General features: G+C 33.0%; 1 protein-coding gene across 6 annotated transcripts in view; it reads left to right on the forward strand.

Moving 5' to 3' along the window:
- Positions 1-17,292, forward strand: part of LOC145662985 (uncharacterized) — a 193,133-nt gene extending 175,841 nt beyond the window's left edge. For all 6 annotated transcript variants that reach the window (XM_081729082.1, XM_081729083.1, XM_081729081.1 and 3 more), the window contains one exon: positions 4,126-17,292. In XM_081729082.1, coding sequence (XP_081585208.1) covers positions 4,126-4,170 — 45 coding nt within the window. In that variant the 3' untranslated portion in view covers positions 4,171-17,292. The remainder of the gene's footprint in view (positions 1-4,125) is intronic.
- Positions 17,293-23,786: the final 6,494 nt, after the last annotated feature.

The following is a 23,786-nucleotide window of genomic DNA, read 5'->3' on the forward strand; positions in this document are numbered from 1 at the left end:
AAGAAAGGAAAATACTTCACCTTAACTCTTAAGATTGTTCATTAGTGGCGCCATCTTTGATTTTCTAGTTCCTTTAATTTATTTGGAGAAGTATTTTCTTCGTAGTACCTCCTGATTTACAAAAACCTGATATTTAACCAGTATACGTGGGATATTATTATTATTATTATCTTCCCATACAAATCTTTTCCCTATCTCCATAGTTGCAAGACGTTCCAGAGGTGACGAATGCATCTGTAACATTACATTGAATTTACAACAAAGAAGTGAGTACTGAATCTTTGGTGAATCTTAATCGTATTCACGCTCAGAAACTATCATTATGTTATTTCTGTTTTTCAAATATGTACTCTCTGAACGCTTAAAAGAAAGACAATTTTTTAAACTCGGATATGGATTGAGGGTGAACCGGGAACTCGGATATGGACTGGGAATTAACAGAACTAAGAATAAAGTAATTAGTTTTGTGTAGTGAAATTAATAGCGAATTTTTGATTGTTAAAAGTACTCTTCATTTGATCGATAGTTTTACAATTACTGTAAGAAATAGTGTTTTTGGAATATAACATGAATACCTTTCAATTGATGAGATAAAACAATACTTGTTTGTTTGAAAGATAATAAGATTACAGTATTAATATATGATAAATGTTTTCACTGCATCGATTAGACCTGATAAGAGTAGACAATTAGATTTGGAAAACACCTAAAATTTGAAAATAAATTTTAGTGGACATCGTGTTCTTTCTCAGCTTGAAATAAGTGGATATTTTAATGCTTGATTCCGCCAATTTCTTTTACTCGTAAATGTTTCGTGCTTTGTAAAAATGAGTTTATTTTGTATTTTACTATTGTGTAAATAATGTAAAATTTATGAGCATTAAACTTATATGTACAAAATATGCACACTCATTTAAAGACATGAAAGAATATACTTTCCAATATCAAAGATGGCACTTCTATTGAACAATAGTTCAACACGTACGCATCATATAATATATAGAATTGCACATAATTATCTAACGAAGTTCTCGGAATAATTTTGGTAAAGTATAAAAGTTGCAGCTAACAGCAGTTCATATGCTCTATTTTTGGCATAAATTTTGAACTCTTCTGCCCCGTTATGAAACTGTCATGATAAAAACCCAGTTCAAGGTAAGTGCTAACTATATGCAAAAATCAATTTTAAATTGTTCAATCATATTTCCGTAATATTGTAGCAGAATGCCTGTTCTTCGCACGGGAAGGAATAAAGTTTAAGGAAAATATTTTAAAAAGTATATTCGACCGCCCCGCCCTTTAGTATACGCACAGAAATGTTTTAAATACCCTAGGTCCGGCTGGGGATGTGTACTATGTTTCAGATTTAATTTCAAACTGTTCAGCACTGTAGATTTGTAGAGCAGGTTCACACACACAAACAATACTATAGAAATTCTTCTTTAGGAGCGAAATTGTCAAAAACGCTGGGACATGTCTCCAGTTATTTTTAACGAGGAGATTTCATACCGAGTATAATCTCCCTGACTTGTGAGGCTCCTAAGATACTCAATTTTTCCTTAAATTTTGAACCCTTCCCTTCTTCCCGTAAGAGACGGACTTTGACAAAAACACCCAGTTCACATGTGTCCAAAATGATTGTCGCATATGTATAACTGTCTTCTTGTAAGAATATAATTTGATAATAATTATGCAGGGTACTTTTAATACTGGTACTATGTGTATAATCGGGAAATACATATTTGTGGTAAATTTCATAGGAAAATAATTATAAATACGAAAATTAGAATGAGTAAAACAAAATGTTGCTAAATGGACAAGAAAGTTTAATTTTCTTTTTAATTTTCTTATTTGCTGCTCTATTGACATGAAATTTGCCACATATATGTCCTTGCCAATTATACACATACTAACATTATAAGAAATACCAGGCAAATTCATTATCAAATTATATTCTTACAACAAAATATTTATAGACATGCGACAATAATTTTGGACATGAGTGTACAATGTTGAAAAATTCATTTTAAACGGTTCAGCTGTTTTTCCGTAATAATGTAGCAAAATTCCCTTTCTTTGCATGGGAAGAATTACGATTTATGGAAAATATTTCAAAGGTATATTTGAACTCCCCCCTCTTTCCTTAGGATATATAGAGTGGCCCAAAAGTAGGTGTACAGTCCCCTACTGATCGGTCATGACATTTTATACCATTTACTTATTATCCATACCGGTATTGATTAATTTTTTCCTTATCTATTTTAATTTATTTTCACTTATACTTTAAGCTCGAAACAAACCATAGCAAATAAATTTATTATCTTAATAAATTTAAATGTCATACTTGATCGATGTTGGTTTGTATACCTACTTTTGGGCCACCCTGTACTAATAAAATTCTGAATAACCTACGGTCCAGCTCGAAATAGATACCAAATATGTCCAAAAATTTATTTCCAACGGTTGGATTTGCATGCAGGACAATCAAACAAATACACATATATTCATTTTTATGTACAATACTAGCAGAAGTGTCCGGTTTCGAACGGGAAGAATAATGTTTATGCAAAATATTTGAAAACAAGAACTGATTAGAATAAATAACGACGAAGGCGTTGCTTCTATCAGTTCCCTGCTGACACGCACCTTCTCGACAGAACTTGGCCTTAAATGTCGTCAGAACTGTCACTAATCAGCTTAGCGATCCCCCAAAACTTTGGATTCTACACTAATCTCGGTCATTTTGAACATTTTATTTTTCATATCTTTTCACCTCTCCCCCTTCCCCCTTGTCTGGACTGGCTGGACTTGAACTTAAATGACATCAGGAGTGTCAGTATTCTTATCAGAACCCTCGAAAATTTTAAATTCGACACTAATATCGGTTGTTTTTGATTACTTTTTATATTTCATGCCCTGCCGAACCTCATAGGGGTGGCTTACCCCCACAGTTATGTTTCCAGATTATAAGAATATATGTGTGTGAGTTCGATTTTAACAATGAATTTACATACCTAGTTTCATCTTGCCAACATTAGGCTCTTATTTTTTATATATATAAATTTTAAACTAATACTTTCCGTGCAGTCTCATCGATAAAATTACTTAGAAGTACGCCTAGCCAACGGTGTGGATTTGTATATCTGACAAACCTATATATATTCATTTTTATATGTAAAATATTGGCAGAAGTGCCCGGCTTCTCACGGGAAGAATAATGGTTATGTACAATATTTGAAAATAAGGAACTAAGTAGAATAAACAAGAACAATGCTTAAAGAACTCTAGTATCGGATTTAGTTGATTTGCAGCAGAGAATTGTTGGTGCTTGTGAAATCATCACACTGCAAATGCTTGTAGTGTAAACACATGGCATGAGATAGAATTTCGTTTGGACGTTTTTAGGACAATACGTGACGAACACGTGAAAGTTTACTGATTTTTCGCTATAATTTAGGGCAAAAAGAAACATGTCTGTTTCTGGAGATTTAGTGAATATTACGATGACGAGTTGAAACCACTGCTTCACAGTTGCTATTGTAAATATGACATAAGATGAATAATGCAGCAGTGAAGAATGAAGTCAATGTATAAGGTATAGGAGCACTTTTTTTTTTCACAAGCCTAAATGATGGTTAGAACGAAGAAAAAAATATTGTATCCCTTTTACATCGCATTGTCGTAATCTACGTATTGGGAAGACAAAAGATCAAAGCAACATCGATTTCGAAATCATAATTTGTTGGCTTTGAACGTCAACAAGCTTGATATGACGTAGCCAGCACTAGACAAGTTACGACAATTGTTTTGTATCACCATATGATCCATGAACAGTTTAGAACTTTTACCTCATGGATAATATGGTGTTTTAAAATACACTTGGACGCATTAAGTTCTAGTTATATTTTTTTACAAATTATATAAATTCATGTCAAATTATATATCTAAATAGATATCCATATAAAATATTTCACCGTAGGTATAATGATTATGAAGTAGTAGCTAGTATTAAAAATGAAACCAACATTGTAGTACTTAGTACGTAGCTTTTGGTTTTTAGAATAGGAGTGTGGAGTTTTAAAGTTACAAGGTATCCTTTCTAATATACACTTTTCTTTCTTTCAGCAAAGCAAGGTTCTACGTTCCATTCGCGTACCGCAGGATCGATGATAACAGTGCATAAGTAGCCCTTGTTGTAAGTTTTATTCATGTGCTTTAACATTTGAACATTGTTATTCAAGAGGCGTTTAACTATGCCGGGCAGTAATGTATCGCAGCATTAACTGCTCATTCAAAGTTATTCGTATGAATAATACTAATAAATATATAAATATAATAATAATAAATAATAGTGAGTATTCCTCAAAAGACATATTTCTTCATTAAAACTCAAAAATAAAATGAACTTCTTGTTGATTTCGTGGCCTGTGACCTTCAATGTATGATATTCTTTATAATGCACTTTTTATGTTCTGTTGGCTGCTTAATCCGTATTCTGCTAATATCTGGGAGACGAAGGAAAGAAGATCAGGACACACTTATGTACTTCCAACGGCTGCCAAAAGAAATAACGGCAGGTTAAAAACATTGCCTTAGATGCCTGCTCACCGTAGGAAATAATTCAACATCTATAGGACACAAGTACTTACATTCTTCTCTGTACTCGTATACATACATCACCCAAATGTCTTTCTTGTAACTTTTTTTTTCTGAAAAAAAAAATTGAAAATAATCAATGTTAGCATTACCATAATTATTATTACTAACCTCTGAAAATATTAAACTCAAATATTATTCTCATGGATTTCAATTCTATTCCTGTTGGCAACTAAGAATATTTTAAATAATAAAACTGTTGAACATATATTTCTGTTATAAATATTTTAATTGCTTGTTTCTTGAAGAAAACTAACGAACGATTTTTGTATTTCTATATATCTGTTGAAAGCATGAACAAAAAGAAAACTTATATATGTATACAAAAAAAAAAAATGTGTTCATTAGGCTACATTCAGACTAATGAAGACTGAATATTATCAGTATTTTGGATGGAAATGTCTTAAACAAGGATAACGAATAACAAAATTGTATGTCTGAACATTTGACGAAACATCTTTTAAAAAATCATGTACACGAAGAAAAAATTATATGTTTCTTGTTTAGTGGGTTAATACTCTTTGTCTTCTTTCCTTTTAGAAGGTATAATTTAGATCATATTAAAGCAAGATGAGATTATAATATTATCAAGATAAGCTGTTAATTAGTTTGCATGTTTTTCACACTTACTAATGTAGTGAATTAATTAAATTTAGGCAACGAAAGTAGTTAGTTTCCCTCATTTATTCAATTAGTTTATTGTCCCTACTCCAGAGCGATATTTGTAAGACGTAATATATTCAAGCAATGTTAGACTGTGATAATATACCATTAACTCATGTGTAAATACACTGTTAGCTAGGTTATGAAAATTAATCAAGCTTTACAATTGTAAATACATTTAATACTGCATTAATCTATTTCTTTTGTGTTAGAGAAGAAAGCAGAGCTTAATTAATATGGAAAAGATATATTTGTTTCCAGTTGCGATACAACGCACAAATTCGCTAATATATATAAAAACTTCAATAGAACCCAGTAATAATTGGTATTACGATATATTAAATCGCCACATTGAGTTAAAAGGAAAAAAATGCAAAAATAAAACGAGACCACAAAGAAACAAGAAACATGTCTTCATTATATTCACTGAGAATGCGAAACAATAGAACAGTCTTACCTTTCGTATCTTTTGTATATAAAGTAACATCTTCAATATTTCTTCCGTAGACTCTAAGCTCAGTACCGTACAAATTAATGTAATTCGAATAAGCAATTCAGTGAAATTATGTCGAGGTATTTTCTGCTTCCATTTCATTGTGTAAATTATTATCCATTGTAACCTTTTTTAAATTAAATTTCTCTGGTCCAAGTTTAATTTGGGATTTTTGTTTTCATGAAAGTTGATTCGAAAACTTCCGTATCCTAACAACTTGCGGGTAGTGGTTTGTTACTCTTATTGTTGTCTCTTTCTCCTGTTGAGTTTGTTAATCCTAGCTTCCTTATTTTAATGTTATGTTTTGACATGTTGATGGAGGACTCATATATTCACAGACTGCTTCGTACACTTCTGATCAAGGAAAAGCGTCGGTGTAATATTGTTTTATGATGTTTAATGATCCACTATTGTCCTAGGACAGAAAAGGGAAATTGTTTTAATATTGTATTTATGAAATTTTAATTTTCTAGATTGAAGTTTAGCGTCCCGTTTCAGCACCGAGGCTATGTGAGACGTAGATTTACGGTTCAAGGAGGAATTCGAACTATCGTAATGTGTTCAAATTTCAATGGTCTCCCACCAGGAATCGAGCCCGGGACCACGGCCACCAAAACCGCGCGCTAGCCACTAGAGCAGTGGAGAGGGCTATCTAAATTTTGGCGCTAAAATGGAACGCTAATTTGAATCTTCGAGTGATTCCGGATGGCATTAGTTTTATTTGTGACTTCGTAGAATAGTATTTTGTACGTGAGAATGTTATAGTAGTCCATTTGTAAAGAGCTCGTAAAGGTAGCGGGCATCAGATCCCATAATTCTGCCTTCCATATGATGTATTTTAGTGTTTTCCCAAAACAAATGGACAACATTTATTTAGAAAATGTAAACAACTTTGTCAGAGCTTGATATATCTGGTTTCAGTAACTGACTTTGTTTGAGTTAAAAAGTGTCGAATCACCGTAGGTTTCAAATTTGTTTCGTTTTGTAGGAATATACTGTATATCCGCCAAGTCACTCCATATGTAGACGGATGAACTCAAAAGCTTTTTTTTTTCTTTTCTTTAAAAAAGAAAAAAAAGACTTCTTATTTTTATGTTAGTTTAAAAAGTAAACTCATGAGGGGTATTGACAAATCTTCATGTTGGGTGGGCGAGTATATAACATTTTAAAAACTCTTTCTTTGTTAGTAATATTTTGAAATCGACCAAGTGAATAGTATGTGAAATAATTAAATTCCATTATTACAGTTCGTAAGAAAGAAAAAGCAGGGTGTGAATATACGTTTTAGTTTGGTGATGTATGGTGTTTAACCTTCATACAGTTCTTAACTTGGAAGCTTTCAGTTCTTTTAATTATTCATTTAAATAGTTTTACTTTGTCAACTTTGAAGAGCGTCCTTTCATAGTAAATTGAAAGAAGAGTGTACATCCAGTTACATGGAAGCATCAATGTGTCCATACACCAAACAGTACTTTATGTTTGACTAATTTAATGTCTTTACACTGTTAAGAATTCCAAAAATGATCTTTCAAATCTACGATTGATAATGAAACAAGTTAGAAATATAACATTGTTCCATTTCCTAGAAGAAATCAACGTATGTCTTATAAAGTTACAAAAAAGCAAATAGAAATTAAGCGAAACTGTAGAGACTGGAAGGAATCATGATTTATTTTTGTATCTTTGAATAATAAATGAGAAATCAGTTCTAGCCAAAATTGAGAGTATCGTTCCAGTATTTTCCACATGCGACTGAAGAAACATTACAGGAAGGTCTCTCTAAGAAATACCAATAACTAAGGAAAAGCGAACTGTATGTTTACTGTTTGTTATCCAAAAGTCTTCCATAATTGCAAATTATTAAGTTTGTCAAATACTCTATAGAACTTGATGTTGATAAGATTTTGCATATGGGGACTTCATCTTATCTACAGAAAGGAAAAATTAATATGTCTATATTTGTAGATATAAGGAAGCTTAGCTTCTGCTACTATGCTTTCCCTCCCTATGGAAATTTCACATTTTAAATTAGAGAAATATAATAGATCTTACTGTAAAATGCTAGTATACAACTATAATAATTACTTGCCTTTTTATAATATTTCCACCTATCCTTTATCCTATAGTATACATTTTTCTTGAATTGCTAGATAAAACACCCAAATTACCATTACTAAAACCTTTCCAATTCATATTTTCTACCTCTATTATAAACATTTTCTCTTTAATTATACCCTGTTGTAGATAGCATTTGTATCTAGCTGATGAAGCATTCTGCAAAGCAGATTTTGCTTGTTGCGGTTGATAATTATCTTAACTTGTATATCTCACTGTCGATACTAAATAACTTATATAATGGTGCACTAATAAGAGCGCAGGATTGTTTCAGTAGATGGTATAATGCTCATAAAGTGTCTACATTTTAATTTTGTTGTGAAGAACACACAATACGATTAAATGTGGAACACAGTAACTTACAAATGTTTCCCATGACTTGCTGGTAATCTTACTTTTTCTATTGTATTATATCGTTCAATTCTTGCCATAAGATCTGGAGTCTTTTCTTCAACTGCAGAATTACTTTCGGTTTTTTGATACAATACTTGACACACTTTCAAAGAGAGAGTCGTATGGTGTCAGAAAAAGGGTTATGACGTGTCAAGAGGATAAGCTCATGTAATCATGCAATTTGTGGACTGTCTCCGTAAAACTTCCTTCTTACTTGTAATAAGTTTTACAGGGATTTTTTTAAGAAGTAACAGGAAGACATGCAACATTACACAAATCCACATTTGTAAGAGTTAATTACGAATTGCTAAACTAATATACGAATAAAATGTAAACGAAACGCCTACTGTAATTTTTGACAACAATACTACGTTGTTCATTCTTTGTAGTCATCCGTGACTACTAACTGCATTGAGCCTACATAACGGCTGTGAAGATTCCACCATTAACACGAAAACGAAAGTGGCAAACAAATTAAAATCTCTCACTCTTATTAGAGCACTATTCATTTCATTATCAGTTTTCTCGTTGTTAAACCAGATTTATACCATCCATTCTATGTAACCTACAATATCTATAAGTTTCGTTTCAGCTTATTAGGATTAGATTGCTACTGCCCAAAATGATAAACTACTATATCCTTTCCCAAATTTTGTTCTCACGAAACTGTCAAGTAAAATCTTTTAGCATTACTTTTATGCGAGCGTAATACCTCGTTCCTATAAAAAGTTTCGTAGATTAGATAATGTATATTTAAGTGAAAGTGGTAAAACATGCAAACTAGAGTGTTAAAATCAACGAAGTCCTATATTTGTCATTACTAGAATTAAATCTCAAAATCAGTATGATTAAAAATGCACGATACCATTTCTGTAACTGTGAATCATAACCCTTAAGTAGTTACCCAGAATATCTTTTGTTTATTTGGTGGGGTGTTATAAATTTGTAATATTTTTTGTAATGCTTTCAAATTCATAATTTTTTGAGTTTGGAGTAATTTGAGTTTGGAGTAATTTTCTTATATATTGATAGAGATATAATCACAGGACAATTCAAAATAAATGTTCCAAAGAGGAAAGCTATCTGTAACTTCTGTAATGAATTTATTGTGAAAATACATTTGTAATGTGAAAGGTAAACTCTACAATGATTTTCTTTTTTTATGGACATACAGTTATTTGATGTGAAAACTTTTGTAATTCCTCAGATGTCTAAACGGTAATCAAGCACTTGCTACACTCTTGCGTGCTCGTGCATGAGGAGACAGACAGGCTGCTAGTACTTATGCAGTCTGTATCCTAAAACTGTTTCACTGGCCATAAGATCCTGAAACTCTTGGCCGGTGCGGCATTTGTTTGTCAAATTGCTCGGAAATGTCTCTTTAAGAACCATTACCGATGAAGACGATGAAGATGTAGCGTATTGAACACACAGTGAGCCATTTTTGACGCTGATGCCGCTATTTTGCATATCAGCACAGTTTCCAAAATGGCTAGTTCGTCAATGTTGGAAAATAAATTTGGAAAGTTTATCTTTCGAGTTAATCAGTATTTTGAACAATAAATTCATTACAGCAATCACAGGTGAGATTTTCTTTTGTATGGTATTATACATTCTGAATCGCCCTGTATTTCTGCGTCGTAAAAATAAGAACTTCGAGATCTTATAATTAACGAAATACGTAGAAGGCAAGTGTTATGAGTGGAAACTGTAACTTCTAGTGAATAAAAATATTTTTCTAATGATGTTAGTATACGAAGGTATTTCAGTGATGGACAAGGTTACTAAAAAATTAAAATTTTAAAATCTGACAGTTAATGTTCGACTAAATTTATTTTTGTTGATAGTGTTTTGTATAATCCTTAGTCTACAGTATATGTTTAACCCTTATCCGGGCAACCGGGGCCTCCCAGGCCCAGTAGCTTCATTTTTCTAAAATTTCTCAATAACCATACATATTTCGAAGACATAATATACTGAATTCTTCTATCTTTCGTCGAAGTTAAAATCATGAACATATTGAGTTGGTAAAGCTTTTTTTTTTTTTTTTTTAATTTGAAAATCTTTTCCTGACGTAACCGGGCAACCGGGGCCTAGGAGGGCCCGTATAACTTTAGTGAAATTCCTATCAAATTGTCACATAATTATATATTGAACAGGTGACTATTGTAACCTTTAGTTGGAACAGTATGCGGCAACAGACATTGAATTTTGAGTGTTCTGCACTTAAAATATATACTGGGCCTGACAGGCCCCGGTTGCCCGTTTACGTTACAAAAATGTCTGGACCGGATTTGCTATTCTGCTTGGTTGGCTTACAAAAGCGTGACACGAAGTTTCGCTACTTGACAAAAGTATATACCGGTACATTCTAGACTAGTCTGAACAGTAAGTGACAATAGGCATTGATTTTGATTATTCTACACTTAAAATATATACTGGGCCTCACAGGCCCCGGTTGCCCGTTTACGTTACAAAAATGTCTTGCCCGGATAAGGGTTAAACATACAAGATAAAGGATAGATCTATTAGTATTATTCGTCATAGGGACTTCATTAGAGAAGGAGTGTGTAGAGTATATTTTGAATACTCTTAAAGCACTACAATCAGGATTCAAACACGCAACTATTGTATTATTGCAGGTTATTCACATTGAGGCACGTACGAGATCAAATTGTTGAAAAAGATTTTACTAAGTTGGTACTGACAATATCTTTTTCCGATTTATTGGCTTCAGAACTTGTCAAAAAAATTATTACATGTTACTCATATAGACATTTAGATCAATAAATATGCAAACAGGCATTAATGAAAGTTTCAGGTACTAATAATTGTCAACTGGCTGACATAGTGTCTTTTTTTCAAAATTAATTAATCGAGTTATTTTGAGATACTGTCGTTATATCGACCAGTGCCATGGCGGGGAAGGAGGACGAGCGGGGCGACGGCCCCAGGCGCCGAAGTAAGAAGGCGCAAAATTCGGGAGAATGTGCATGTGCACATACAAAATGGAAGAAAAAAAGTAATAAAAAGTGCTCAAAATCAAGGAAAACCAGGGTTTATTTTTGAACATTTTCTTACACTTCGCGGACGGTCTGTCGACCTCACTCATATGTATGGGGGCGTTATCGTATGCTCTAGCCGTGGGCGCTGATTTTCCACGGCCGGATATCAGCTTAACTAAAAGTATATTTTGAGATATACCAAAATCTTTTGAAGTTCTATAGATATATTGCTATTGAGTTTTGAGATGCGGTATTTGTGAAGAGATAAATATGATCAGAAACTACCTCCAAGTGGCAATAACTCAATTTCGAAAAGAAAAAGTCACTGTTCCAGCCAGCTGATGTAATAATGTTCTTTAGCGAAATACTGTTATTTTCTGGTGATCCTAGATCAAATTAACACTTGCAAAATCATTCTTGCTAGATTGGATTTGACTATCTAATTTACTCTCTGATTTGAAAGGACATCTTGAAAATATTGAAAATTAAAATCTTAGCATAAATTGAAGATTCCTAGCAAGATAGTGTCTTGTAATTGGGTTATTTATCATTGAAATTATAAATAATAGTTATGATAATAATCGCATCCCAGGCTCAGTTCCCAGTAGGAGAACATTAAAGCTTGAATGAATTGCTGTGGGTCTGTAGGTCCACGTTTAATAGCCTCGGTACTGACAAGGAAGCTAAACTTCAACAAAAGTAATAATCACAAAAATGTATTTAATTTGATGTATCGTTTGTGAAACAGATACAAGATTTCACTATTCCTGCGAATGTCGTTTTTTCGATTGTTTGCTCTAGTTTCTTCGTAGAGAGATTCCGCGATGACGATTACTGATAATGTTAAGAAATTTTGGGTGGTAAGATGTTGATAAGGCAAACCGAAACATTCATAAAATTATCAGCTTAACTAAAAGTATATTTTGAGATATACCTGATTTCACTATTCCTGCGAATGTCGTTTTTTCGATTGTTTGCTCTAGTTTCTTCGTAGAGAGATTCCGCGATGACGATTACTGATAATGTTAAGAAATTTATCTATCATTTGTAAACAGTATCATATGTAATTGTCAGTGGTCAGAAGAAAAATAATTCTGTATAGGTCCATGATACGATATGTCCACCAGCAGATAACATTTTAAAATTAATTGCGTTCACGAAGAATGGACAGTGAAAAAAAAATGTAATTATATAATTCTGTATAGCAAGAGAGAGAAACTTGGAATATTTCTTTCTAAATAACATTTACGAAATTGCAAATTAATTATTCTGTTTGTTCAAAGCTAATTTTTTGTGTATTTATTCTGCAGAAAATAATACGAAAGACATTGTATTTTCTTCTTATTGGGCATGTCTTTAATCGTAAAATAAATCATTAATTAAGAAACTGGCTTGTTGAATGTATGTAACAATGAATTTCAGGTTATTTGATTTCTACTATTTGAGAAATAATTTTACAAAGATAAGATGAATTCAAAAGAAAAAATGAAATCAAAACGTACTTGCTGATCAGTGCACAAATTCTAGTGTAAGAGCAAATTTATTTCAATTCAACTAGAGCGGCAAGAGTCATGTTTCTAATTAGAAACACCAGTAATTTATTATTATTATTGTTATTATTATTATTATTATTATTGCTCCCATTACATTTAAAAGAAATTATTAATATAATTTTATTTGCAAATATAAAAACGTCTTAGTTACTTTCGTACTTTATTTTGGTTACGATAGTAGGAATTTGCAAACTGAACTAGCTATAGATATGGAGCTGAGAATATACATAATGTGTTCCATACTTACTGAAGTACCTTTGTAAATATTGTGAAATTATCTTTCTGTAAGAAAACCTAATGTTAGACAACAATTACACTTTATGTAGCTTAGCCACGGTTCATTTGGACTCATTTGTTTTACGTTAAACGAAAATTGCAACGATATGTTATTTACGTTTCTTATTATCATATATATGAAATCAGGATTTAATTGTAAGATATAATGTAGAGAGTTATAGAATTTTCGCTTTTTGGTATTTATAATTATACAGGTTGATTTAAAAGTGTGCAACTATCCTTACAATATCCAGATTTAACAGAACATGAATGTGACCACGTTGAATATATTGAGACTAAATATTACGTATCTGTCCGACATTTTGAATTCAACGTAAATGCATGTGACGTAGGAGAAATGTTCTCAAAAATTCACTCTTATTCTTATCTTTACAGTATCTTGAATCATCATCACATCGTGTACGTGTTACCTTAGGCACAGTATTGTTAAGACAACTTGGTTCTTGTATTTTTGTCTATAAATAAAATTAAATCAAGGATATTGGAATCTGCTTTGGCTGTTTGAGGTTTTTATTCCAAGCCAAAATCCTAAAATTTCCTGCGTATGATTCCGAGAATAGGAATGTGTATCGAACTTTTCAGAGTTCACTTCTGGTGCTAGGGGTCCCGGGTTCGATCCCAGCCCCCGCCAAGTGAACTTTGTAGCGGATAAACACCGTGTGCGTGGGTTTTTTCGGGGTTCTTCCGTTTCCTCCTACTTTCTTTATTCCATCATTTCATTTATCTCTCATCATCATCGTCTCCTTTAGCCTAGCCGGTATAACGGTGGGACGTAAAACTCAAAGATTTCATTTCAAACTTTTCAGATCATGCTGAAGAATATGGTGTAGTCTTTTTTAATACATACAAATGACTTCCCACAACTATGTGAATGCACGTGACCATTTTGTTTATCGTATTGTATTGTATTTCACATGCATTAACAGTGGTTCGTGAAGCTACGGAAATCTCGTACCGAACGTACATAAATTTTACTTTTCATGTACTATTTTAGTATATATATATATATATATATATATATATATAAACTATGTTAATTGAGCTCCTTCGTGGCTAAGCGGTTAGCATACGCACCTTCGGCGTGGGAGACCCTGGTTCGATTCCCGGCGGAAGCTCGTGTGGTTCGGATTCTATGTTAATCAGTAGGTCCAGTCTCATATAGCCTCACTGCTGAAAGGGACGTTAAACTCAAAAATCAACTCAACCATGTTAATTATGGTAATTGGGGTAACGACTCTACTGCATTACGCGCCCAATCCAGCACTAGGAAATTACTCAGTCATATACGAGTGAACAGGTGCGGCGAAATGAGAAGGTATGCCATACTGCTGTAAGAAGGAGGGGAACTAACCGTCTTTATTTAAGAGGAGTAGAAAGTTAGATTGTTGAAGCAGATGTGAGTAACTCGAAAGAACATATTGAGTACATTCTGTGAAATCGGTATGTACCCATTATACAGAGTAACATGCAATAACCGCACCGGTGGCGTTCTGAGAAGTCACATGTCCGTATTCCCATTTCAGATATTTACGTTGAATTCAAGAAGGCGAACAGAATTGGCGACAAGTGCAAGCACATACTCGTGATTCCATATATATATATATGCCATATGATTACGTTCATGTCACATTTGTGGATATTTCCAGGATGGTCCATACTTAATCACTCTGGATGTTTGTCAAAAGTATTTATCTTAGAAATTTGTGTTGGATATACAGTAAAACTTCATAAGTTTGCCATATTTGTTTCCCAGAAAATGTCAACATTTACAAGTGGACAACTTATGAAATAATATGTAACTGTACGTATGGGTTCGCAGATGTGGTGGAGTTGAGCACGTGGGCACTTAATACGTTTTACTGTACGTTAGTCTTAGTAACTTTTTATTATAATAGTGAATTTATTTTTCGCATAAGATGTGTTAATTGTTAACAATGATGAATCGAATATAATATAAAATATTGGAGAGAAAATAACGTTTTAAGGAAAAAGAATCACAATTAAAACTAAGAAAAGAACTTAATCTTTAAGTAAGTTACGCTATACATGCAAATGTTACTTTCTATATTTCTCTTTTATCATTATATAAAAGCTGTAATACTATTTTACTACTATATGTCTACTTCTTTTAAATTGTGTGTTAACTACCCGCCAATGTTAATTTTGTACTACTTACTGCAATGGATTTCAGAAGTCGATATAAATCCCATTGTTTCCTGTAAATAATTTCAGAGATCAGCAGTTTTTTTTATCATGTGAACATTATAAAATTTGCCCCTTGTTTAACATCTTTAACAAATCAGTTCAGGTCGTGTGATCTTGAATACAAAATGAAATGAAAAAAATTAAATATTATTGCCAGCGTAGAAACAATAATGAAATTTTCGGAAACAATGTTTTAGTATAAAATGTTTTATTGGATATTAGATAATAATTAAATTTGTTTCTAATACGTATCTTAAGTGATTGATAAAATCAAACAAAGGGTCGAGATTCAGAAAAGGTGAAGTCGAAATGTACGAACAGTATAGATTTAATAATTAAGATATGTGGCATTCCGGTAGTACAAACTCAACAAAACGTTCCTCTATCAATTAGTTATTATTGATATTGTGGGAAAAATGGGCGAACTATACAGAATTTACATCATGTGCAAGTGTGGTTGCTGCAACATATTGTATCACTTTGGATAACAATGGAAAAAAAAACGATGTTTCATTCGTCCGTACTACCCGAAAAGTCTCATATGATCTTCAGTATTGTGATTTATATCTACCAAACTGGATGGCAACACTTTGGAAATGACTATGCACTTCAAATTGTGATTGTAAGTAAATTTGGATGGCAAAACTTCGAAAATAACTTTGTGCACTTCAAATTGTGGTTGAAAGTAAATTTGGATGGCATTAGCGGTGTATATAAGAAACCAACGTGGTTCATTGATTGAGTTTAATGCCCGTTTTGAACGCCGAGATAATGTGAGGACAGGGCTTGCTGCTTTCTTAAAAGTGAAATCTCAACCTCTATAGGTATGGCATGGGAGACCCGGGTTGTTTTCCCGACGGGAGCTCATGTGGTTCGGATTCCACGTTAATCAGTAGGTACCGTCTCATATAGCCTCGCTGCTGAAAGGGACGTTAAGCCCAAAAATCAATCATCAATCTATAGGTATGGATTTGTACACGGCCTAAATTAGTAGAAAAAAGAATTGAAGATAATATTACAATAATTTTATACAAGTACTAAGGAGAATGCTTAATATTGCTTAAAGTTACATTCGAAAATCGTGGTCTATGAACGAGATCTAATTAGATTACTCTATTAGTACTTTGGAATATGATTACACCATTTAGTTTCGTTAGTATAGTTAACTATTTCAATCACATATTTCAAGTTATACTAGAAATAGTAACTGTAGTTTGCTCCTATGATAAATATTTCCTTAGACTTCCGTTGTACCTGCTTTGTAAATATTGTTAGTCTTTAGGAAACACCCAGTAGATAAAATCTTTAATATATCAGGAAGACAATATTGCTCCTAACGTCCATCAACGAAGGACTATAAACGCTTTCTTATTCAGCAGTTAAAGAACGCACTCAAAAAAAACTCGCTTGTAAATACGTAAATAGAAGCATTGTTTGTACGTAACATGCTTAACTTTGTTGTAAAAGTTACAAGTTGCTTGGCTATAAACACGAACAAAGTATTGTATGTATGTGTGTTTAATATATAGACAATTAAATACGTAAAGTAATAATTAAAGCAATAATAATAATTAATGATAAGCGCACAAGGGATCTTTCTGTTCCATTTGTATTGCTTTTTTCCCAGTACTATTAGTATTATACTTTACTAAGCCCATTAACACCATCTATATGAGATATTACATTCTTTTTTTTCTTTCTTTATTTTGTTCTTTCAATGTGTATATTTTATGTTCACAACGTTCTTCAACTCTCTTTTACATCGTTTGGAGGTATGAAGTATTCTGATAATAAAATAGGCCATATTTAGCTGTTGTAACTTAATTATGAACATTCCAGTTATGGATCTGAATCGAAAATATTTGATAGTCCACAGTCGTTAGTAACTTCAAGCATTATTCTTTTTACGATCCTTTTTAAAACCAAAATAATACTGTATTTATAAAGTTCAGTAAAGTATGACAGCATAAAACTTGCCAAGTGATTCTTTCACTGTTATAGTGAATTTAATATGATGGTATGGGTCGAGTCTCCTATAGATGTGGCAAATATTGTTTCGTTATCTCTGTCTTGTAATTAGGAGACACGGTGACTTAGTAGTAGAGCGCTCATCTCTGATACAAGAGGTCCCTGGTTCAATCTCAGGTCATGTCTGTGGTGGACAACATCGTGTCCGTGAGCTTCCTCAGAGTTCTTCCGTTTCCTCCACACTCTCATTGCATCATTGTTTCATAGCCATTTATTTCCAGTATTTATGCATGTCTGTAGCCTGCAGACCATAACCATGGTACATTAAATTAAAGATTTTTTTTTTTTTCTACGAGGGATGAACAAAAAAGTTACAAAGCATAAAACTTTTTTTTATGTTATTCACTGTAACTTAACGAAAATTTATTTGTAGATTAATAGCATGTCTGGCTTAGTGCAGGTTTGAAGACTTCGAGTTCTGATCATGTATACACAAGAAGCGAACATTAAAAATGATGACTCGTCTGAAAAATTGGTCAAGAGTAGAAGTGTCAGTTGTGCGGTTCTTGTGGGCCCGAAACATTACATGTGCTGACACTCATAGAGGTAGAGTGTTGAGGTGTACGGGGAGGCTAAATTTCAAAGTAACATGTAGAGAAATAGTGTCGTGCCTTCAAAGAAAGACAGACCACTATTGTTAACGACAATTTTGGACACAGCAGTAGACCCAGTACTTCAACTACTGACTTTACGTATGGAACGACTAAATTACAGCCCTGACGTAGCCCCAGTGACTTTCTTATTTTGCCTGTTCTAAAGAAAAGAAAAGAGAAAGGATAGCCATCATTATCTGGCATGTGATTACGTCAAAACCGCTGCCTCACGGTGACTATGAGAACTTGATGCAGATTTATATGTAAATAGTATAGAAACCTTTTATCTTCCATTGTGACAAGCGGTTGAACAAAAACTGATTACATCGAGGACTATTGTTGAGTGCCCTCTATCATTAGGTGTGTTGATCTTCCAGCTATACCTCACACACAAGCCCAAAACCAGCCACGGAGATTTGGGAGGCCAGAAATATGTTAGGGGAAGCATGACATTAAAAATTATTTTACAAATATCTAAATTGTTTTTTGTATTGAGGTCTGGACGGGTCACGAAAAGTTTAGAGAGGCCGGGCCTCCCTTTGGTTGCGAGCCTGCTCACACATAAGCCATAATAGGTTTGTAACTTTTTTTTTTCGATTATCCTTCGTATTTTGTATTCCTTAACTTCCATTTTACATATACACCAATTATCTTAGTATTGATTTTTTTAAATATCCTTTGTTTGATCCTTTCGAGTGAATAATCTGTCACATGTATCTCAACTGAACAACGAAAATAAGAGCGAAACGCATATGTATGTTGTTAATACATTGAAATCATTATTGATTTGAACGTGTAATGGACTGCGTTGAGGATTGTAAATCAAATTTGGTGAAGTAAAACCTGATTTGAGAGCATGAAAATGTAATGAAATATCATGTTTCGTATTTCTGAAGTCTAACTGAACTGCCAATAAGCTCAAATCCGTTTTCAGGGTATTTCAAGTAAATGTTAATAAAATTTGTGTATGGCTTCGTAAATAAATAAAAAAAAAACAACTTATTATTATATAATGCTTGTCATGAGAAGGAATACAATTCTAAAGGACGTGAAATGTAGTTCAGTAAACACAGGAGCGCACTCATGCGGGCAGTCCACTCGGTCCGGACCGTTCCCAGAACTTCGTAATTCGACATACATTTGTACACTTTCTTAATAAAACTATATTTATTTAGCAGAGAAATTATTGATGTAGCTTTGTAGCCTAAAGGTTTGATCTTAAACTTCATCTGTACTCTTGCTTTTCATGTCCTAAAAACAATCTAGTTCTAGCGGTTTTTTTTTTTTTTTTTTTTTTTTTTTTTTTTTTTTTTTTTTTTTTTTTAAAGAATATAGTTGAGAGTACCTAACACTTACTTATAGTTTTTTCGGATGCAGAGTAACATCTGTTCAATAGCATAGACGTGATATCTTGTAATTTTGGACCCGTTCCAACAAAAATTTCTGGGTGCGCGCCTATAATAGACATAAAAAGAAAAGATGCAACAAAACATTATAATTGTTGGATGATATTAGAAATGATAATGTTAATAATTTATTACATCAAGACGAAGAAGTAATAGGGGCTGTAGTGTATGGAAACTTCTCTGTTTGCGGCAACGTGACCTGGCCACGCATCTAAAATAAGACTTTTCTAGCTGCATTTAAGTCGTGAATCTGTCTGATCTAATCTATATATATAAAAGAGAACGCACAAAATCCTTTGTCCGCTCATCACGCTAATACGGCTGAACCGATTTCTTTCATTTTTGGGGGGTTGTTAGGATGTGGACCCTAGATGGTTTTTATCATATCACTTTAATTTTCAATTACCAGTGTCTTGAGATAATTGACCATTCAGGTGTCAATACGTACAAATCCTTTGTTATTAGTTCATCATAGGTATAAAAATAAACGTATTTATATGCAACCCGCATGACCCTGTGACTCGGCGGGTTAACATAACTGACAGGCGCTATAAATCACTTGAAAGCGAAAAAGTAAAAATTATCTAAGTAACAAAGTTTATTGCGTTCCGGGATGACCGCAGCGAAGCGGGGCGGGTTGGGGTGACCGCAGCGAAGCGGGGCGGGTTAACATAAATGACAGGCGATATAATGTTAACATTTACTGCAATCTTCTATGGTTTTTATCATATCACTTGAAAGCGAAAAAGTAAAAATTATCTAAGTAACAAAGTTTATTGCGTTCCGGGGTGACCGCAGCGAAGCGGGGTGAACGCTGCTAGTAAAATATAATAAACAATATTTCTCCATTTGTACATTATAAGAATTAACGAAGTAGGAGTCTTATTTTAGGAAAAATCAATAACCACATTGAATTTCAAGAACACAAAGTTACAATACGTAATCATGCCGTTTATTGGTTACCAATTTTGTTGCAAATACTTGAGATATTTAACGTATTACTTGAAAACTTTTTAATTTTTGTTATTATTAACATAGCATTTACTTCCGAAAGTCATAGTTTGCTCATAACTAAGCCAAGATTATGAAGTCCGTTATGAATCTAATAATAAAAGTACAAAACACTTCCGCATGCCACAGTTTATTAACAAGCAGTAATAGAAATTCTGCCACGGATATAATTAGAAATGTTTATTTTTCATTCTTCTTTTCAGCCTAAATTTACTAATTATTTAAATACAATCTGACCTAAGCAGACACTTAAAACAACTAATCTGTTTCACAGTGTCTTCCTTCATTGGACAAATATTTCTCTTAATATTCCATTTCGGGTTAAATATGCTTCAGTTATTTGCTTAAGAATATAAGAAATTGGGAATGAAACAAAATTACACCCTCAATTGAAAATCTCAGATTCAAATATTGTCTACCTTCTCTAAATGATAAACTACAACTTCCCGAAATTTTTTATAATTCGGTCTTCTTCTTTTCTGCATATAGTTCTGAATACGATTTTTTAGATAAGGAATATCCAGCGCGAGATGAAACTAAAGATTTGGAATATATCCTAAACTTCTTGATCGTGAAGGTACCACGCTACCATCAGCTTGTTTCCGATTGGTTTTTGATATTTCTTTCATAATAAGAAGTTAGTTAATATTTTTTAATACTTTCCCAATTAATAATAATTGCTTTATTTTTACTAATTAATCTTAAATATAATTTTATTATAATAAAATTATACAAATATCACATATAGAAAATGAAATACTTGCACAAGCAAATGCCTTGGTTGTCACTTGGGCACTTTAATATTCTCGGGAAATAAGTTTAATTTAATATTGCTTTTACAGTTCAATTCTGAAGTGTTTTTTTCCTTTCAGTGAGAAGTTTTGATTTGTAAATCTCAATCTCTCTCTCTCCCACGATTGGCAGTTTATGGTAATTCAAGAAATTCTAAAATGTGTCCGATTTTCTTATTAAAGTTGTTATTATTATTATTATTATTATTATTATTATTATTATTATTATTATTATTTATTAAAGTATCCGTAATTACCATCCCATGTTTCCAAGCAATATAGCACAATATTATGATCATAGGAAGTAAGTAGACTCCGAGAATGACATAAACGAAAGTTTAGTACTAAAAAGTGTTTGCTTTTTACATCGACAAGCTGTTGTGGTTTGTATGTAACAGTAGACATACTGTAAATACCTTAAGGCTTGTATAACTTGTAATTACAATTGTTTATGTACGTAATGCGTTAATTACATACTCTATTAATTCTTGTCTGTATGTGTGTATATTTGAAACAAATATTGTGCACAAATTAACGTTGGCGGGTAGAAGTTTCGTCAAATGTGAAAAAAAAGGAGGTAAAAAAAGAAGCCTGTTGGAGTATGAATATATCCAGTTAAAGCCCAATAACTGTTCATAACTACATCTACACGTTACACAGACCAAGCTCCTATCACTTACACTTCTAGTGTAATTGTAAATTTGTGCCTTAAGTTAAAAAGTTTACATCGCAATGCTTTGTATGCATTAGTTGCAGTTGTGCTTAGCTACAGATTATGTTTTCAAAAAAAAAATACATATATATATAAATATTATGTAAATGTAAAAAGAGATCATATTGTAAAAGGATTGTTTTAAGTAGCTTAACACATATAAATAAATATACTTGTTAGATTCTGTTTTTGTACTCGAATAGTTGGTTAAAAATACTTGCAGACACACAATCTGGTATATCTATCTTGTATGTCTGTTGATTCATAGTATCTTTACAGAAAATCTCGTCTCGTTTCACTTTATTACTGTGATATTTTTGGGTATGCTAACTTTCTACAGAAGCAATAAAACGTTGCATTTCAAACTATTATTAGCTTTCATTCCCTCTCTACCTCTTCGAATTGAAAAATCTGCAATTTTGATAGTACAGACGTGCAGTAGGCAAAAGTGAGTTTTTTTTTACAACTTTGGAGTGAGTGATCTTATTTTGGAGCATGACTTTGAGATCAAATCTTCGTAAAGTTAGAGAAGTGTATACGTAATTAGTAATCGTACTCAGAGAACACAGAAGTGTGTACTCAGTTAACAAGAGGGTGATTCAGAAAGTAATGCCTCCAAGCCCACTACTTGGCCAATAATACTGCAAACATTCTGAACTGTTTATCATTAAAGCACTGATGTTTAAGCTACAGAATGTCATTTGTTTCATCTTTCTATCTCTTCTCGTTCCAGAGTAATTGAGCACTACATGGCATTCAGTGGTGACGTCCGATTGAAACATCGGGCTGTCATTGAATTTCTGACTGCGGAAGGTTGTGCGTCCAGGAACATTCATCGCCGGCGACGAGCCCTGGATACACCATGACGATCCGGAAACAAAACGTCATGCGATAGAATAGCGCCACATGTTCTCTCCTTCGCCAAATAAATTCAAAGTTGTCCCATCTGCTGGCAAAGTGTTGACATTCTGCCTTATCCTGCCTATAGTCCGAATTTTGCGCCCTGCAACTTTTGACTTTTCCCAAACTTAAGGATCACCTTAAGGGACAATGCTACTGTTATGGCGCGGAGGTGGAAGCAGCAGTTCGGCAATGGTGTCACCAGCAGCCACCACAATTCTTTGCTGGCGGCATGAAAAACCTTGTTTCGTGTTGGTGCAAGTGTATTGCCTGTAATGGGGACTATGTTGAAAAATGATACCACCATTTGTAGCTGACATTGCAAGCTTTCCACTGATACCTGTACCCTTGCTATCTGTCAAATACAAATAAAGATATCACCTTGGAGGCATTACTTTTTGAATCGCCACTCAAACAACATATTATTCATAATAAAGGAAAACAAACTTCGTTATATCGAACCGTAGGGAATAGAAATAAAAAGTGTATGTACAGTGGCTCAATTAAGAAGTCGGACGTATACCTATTTACACATTCTGAGAGAGAATAAATATTCCAAGAGTATGCTTCAGAGAAAAAACAATATATTTTAATTACTCTATATTATTTACTTATGGAATATAGAAACAACAATAACAAAACTCAATTTTATGACTATAAAAATTGCAAAAAAGTGAAAATAGAGCTAAAACCCATGTCAAAAAAGAACTAGGACACGTGGCAGCACTCTCTTGTTTTTGGGTTTAATAGGAGGATTTCCAAGAATTTGTCTACTTGACAGTTTTAGGTGTCCAAGTAAAGCGAGTCGAAGCGTTACTTTTCCCATATGAGTGAAACTGTGTGTTTAAAAGTCAAAATGGGAAGACAACTTGGTCAAACTTCTTTAGAAGTAAGAGAACTTATTTTAAAATATTATAAAGAGGAAAATCAGATCATGATATTGGGGAATTAGTAAATATGTCACA

Source organism: Thermobia domestica, chromosome 10, assembly GCF_964235325.1.
Source record: "Thermobia domestica chromosome 10, izTheDome1.hap1.1, whole genome shotgun sequence".
Lineage (NCBI taxonomy): Eukaryota > Metazoa > Arthropoda > Insecta > Zygentoma > Lepismatidae > Thermobia > Thermobia domestica.